The sequence below is a fragment of the Cryptomeria japonica genome, chromosome 9 (assembly GCF_030272615.1).
Source record: "Cryptomeria japonica chromosome 9, Sugi_1.0, whole genome shotgun sequence".
NCBI lineage: Eukaryota > Viridiplantae > Streptophyta > Pinopsida > Cupressales > Cupressaceae > Cryptomeria > Cryptomeria japonica.
This window is the reverse complement of record NC_081413.1, coordinates 208,893,334-208,895,103: the sequence shown is the minus strand read 5'-3', so window position 1 is coordinate 208,895,103 and position 1,770 is coordinate 208,893,334. Positions and strand designations below refer to the sequence as shown.

Sequence of the window (1,770 nt, the reverse complement as noted above, 5' to 3'; positions counted from 1 at the left end):
ACTTTCCTTAGTAACATCTTTTTGCAACTTGCAATAATGCATTTAATATTTCTTTAAAACAATTTTTATAATCAGGAGTTGATAAAATAAGATCACCCGAGACACTTAAAAGTGAATTAGAAATAGACTAAAATAATCATAATAATACTTGAAATCCTCAATCTACTAGATCTATACCATGTCTATTTTTTGATGTTTTACAACTAACATATTCTCTTAATTTTAGTTGTAGACTAAGACAAGAGAATACTTATATTTTAGAGACAAAAATTATACCACTCATTTGACAATAAGAATCAAATGCACAAAATGAAAATACAAAAAATATTACCAAATAAAATAAATATCCCTCAAATCTTAACTTTAAACCACAAACATGACATGTTTTCAATACAGAATTACAAAACTAACATTATAATGAATATATATTAGCTGCTCAATCTTATTAAGAGGATACGGAGATATCTCTACCCCATTGGCCTTATCAGTTGCTAAAACCAATTTTACTACAATATGTAACCGGCCATTTCTTTTCTACTGAAGAGGCCTGGGAAACAAACAAAGTGTAAAAGAAAAGAGTACTAAGGAGGAACGTTACATAACAATTCACTAGATGTATACGAAATTCAAATAGTAGGAGAATTTCAAATGAGATATTGTTGAGTGTAATCAGGTTGTGTTGGTGTCCAAGTCGTTCGAAATAGATTGTGTAGGGGTGACACAATGTAACCACTGGTCACAGTAGTCATCCGCATAATTTAAACGAGTATTGCAGGGATACCTGTGAATGCAGTCATCCCAGCAGCTCGTCTCGGAAGGGTGCGTATCTCGCAGCACTTCCCAAACGGCGGTATTGCATTTGAACCCCGACCCCAACGCAATCTGCAGCACGCGCTCGCCCACCTTGAGCCGCCTCTTCGCTTCCAGGTACGCCATTTCGTACCACACGCCGCTCGTGGACGTGTTTCCGAAGCGAAAGAGCGACATGCGCGAAGCCTCCAGATCGTAGTCACTCAGCTTCAGGCCTTTCCCGATTTCACTGATAACGGAGCGCCCGCCAGGATGGATGCAGAAATGGTGGAAGGCCAGCTTGAAGTTGGGAACATAAGGCTCCACCTTCATCTTGAAAGTCTTTATGGAGAGCCAATTGTAGGCGTAGTACAGCTTCTCGCGCAACGGAAGGACTGAGGAGCCAAGCCTGGCTAAGTTGTTAGCCACGGCGTTGGCAGCAACAGTGCATAGAGAAGGGCAGAGACGGACCCCGTAGACCCCGCCGCCGTCCTCCGTCACAAAGACGCAATCGTAGGCCTCGTCGTCGGCTGCCAGGTTTGTCCGAAGCGAGTAGACAAGCCGCATTTTGGCTCGCCCGGCGTCTTGCGGTTTGTTGGAGAGGAGCATGGCGGCGCCGCCAACTCGGAAGAGGGAGTTAGTGATCATGAAGGTTCTGTCGTCGCCGTGGTAGATTGAATTGATGCTCTCGGTGGAAAGGATGAGAGCGTAGGAGTCTGGATTTACGAGCAACAGATCCTTCGCCATGTCGATCGCTAAAATGCCAGCGCTGCAACCCATGCCCGAAAGATCAAACGTCTTCACGCTCTCCTTCGTCTTATAGTGTTTCGCTATGACAGACGCGTGCGACGGCGCCGCAGTGAAGGTCGAGACCGTTACGATGACTATATCGATGTCTTGGGGTTTGACACCTGTCCTTGCAAACAGCTGGTCCGCCGTTGCGAAGAAGCACTCCTCCATCTCCACCCGCGCTTCCTCCAT

General features: G+C 44.9%; 1 protein-coding gene across 1 annotated transcript; it reads right to left on the bottom strand.

Moving 5' to 3' along the window:
• Positions 1–669: 669 nt before the first annotated feature.
• LOC131044568 (3-ketoacyl-CoA synthase 8-like) lies at positions 670–1,412 on the bottom strand. Its single transcript, XM_057977922.2, has one exon. The coding sequence runs from the start codon at positions 1,396–1,398 to the stop codon at positions 670–672; it is 729 nt and encodes a 242-aa protein (XP_057833905.2). The 5' UTR covers positions 1,399–1,412.
• Between the last annotated feature and the right edge of the window lie 358 nt (positions 1,413–1,770).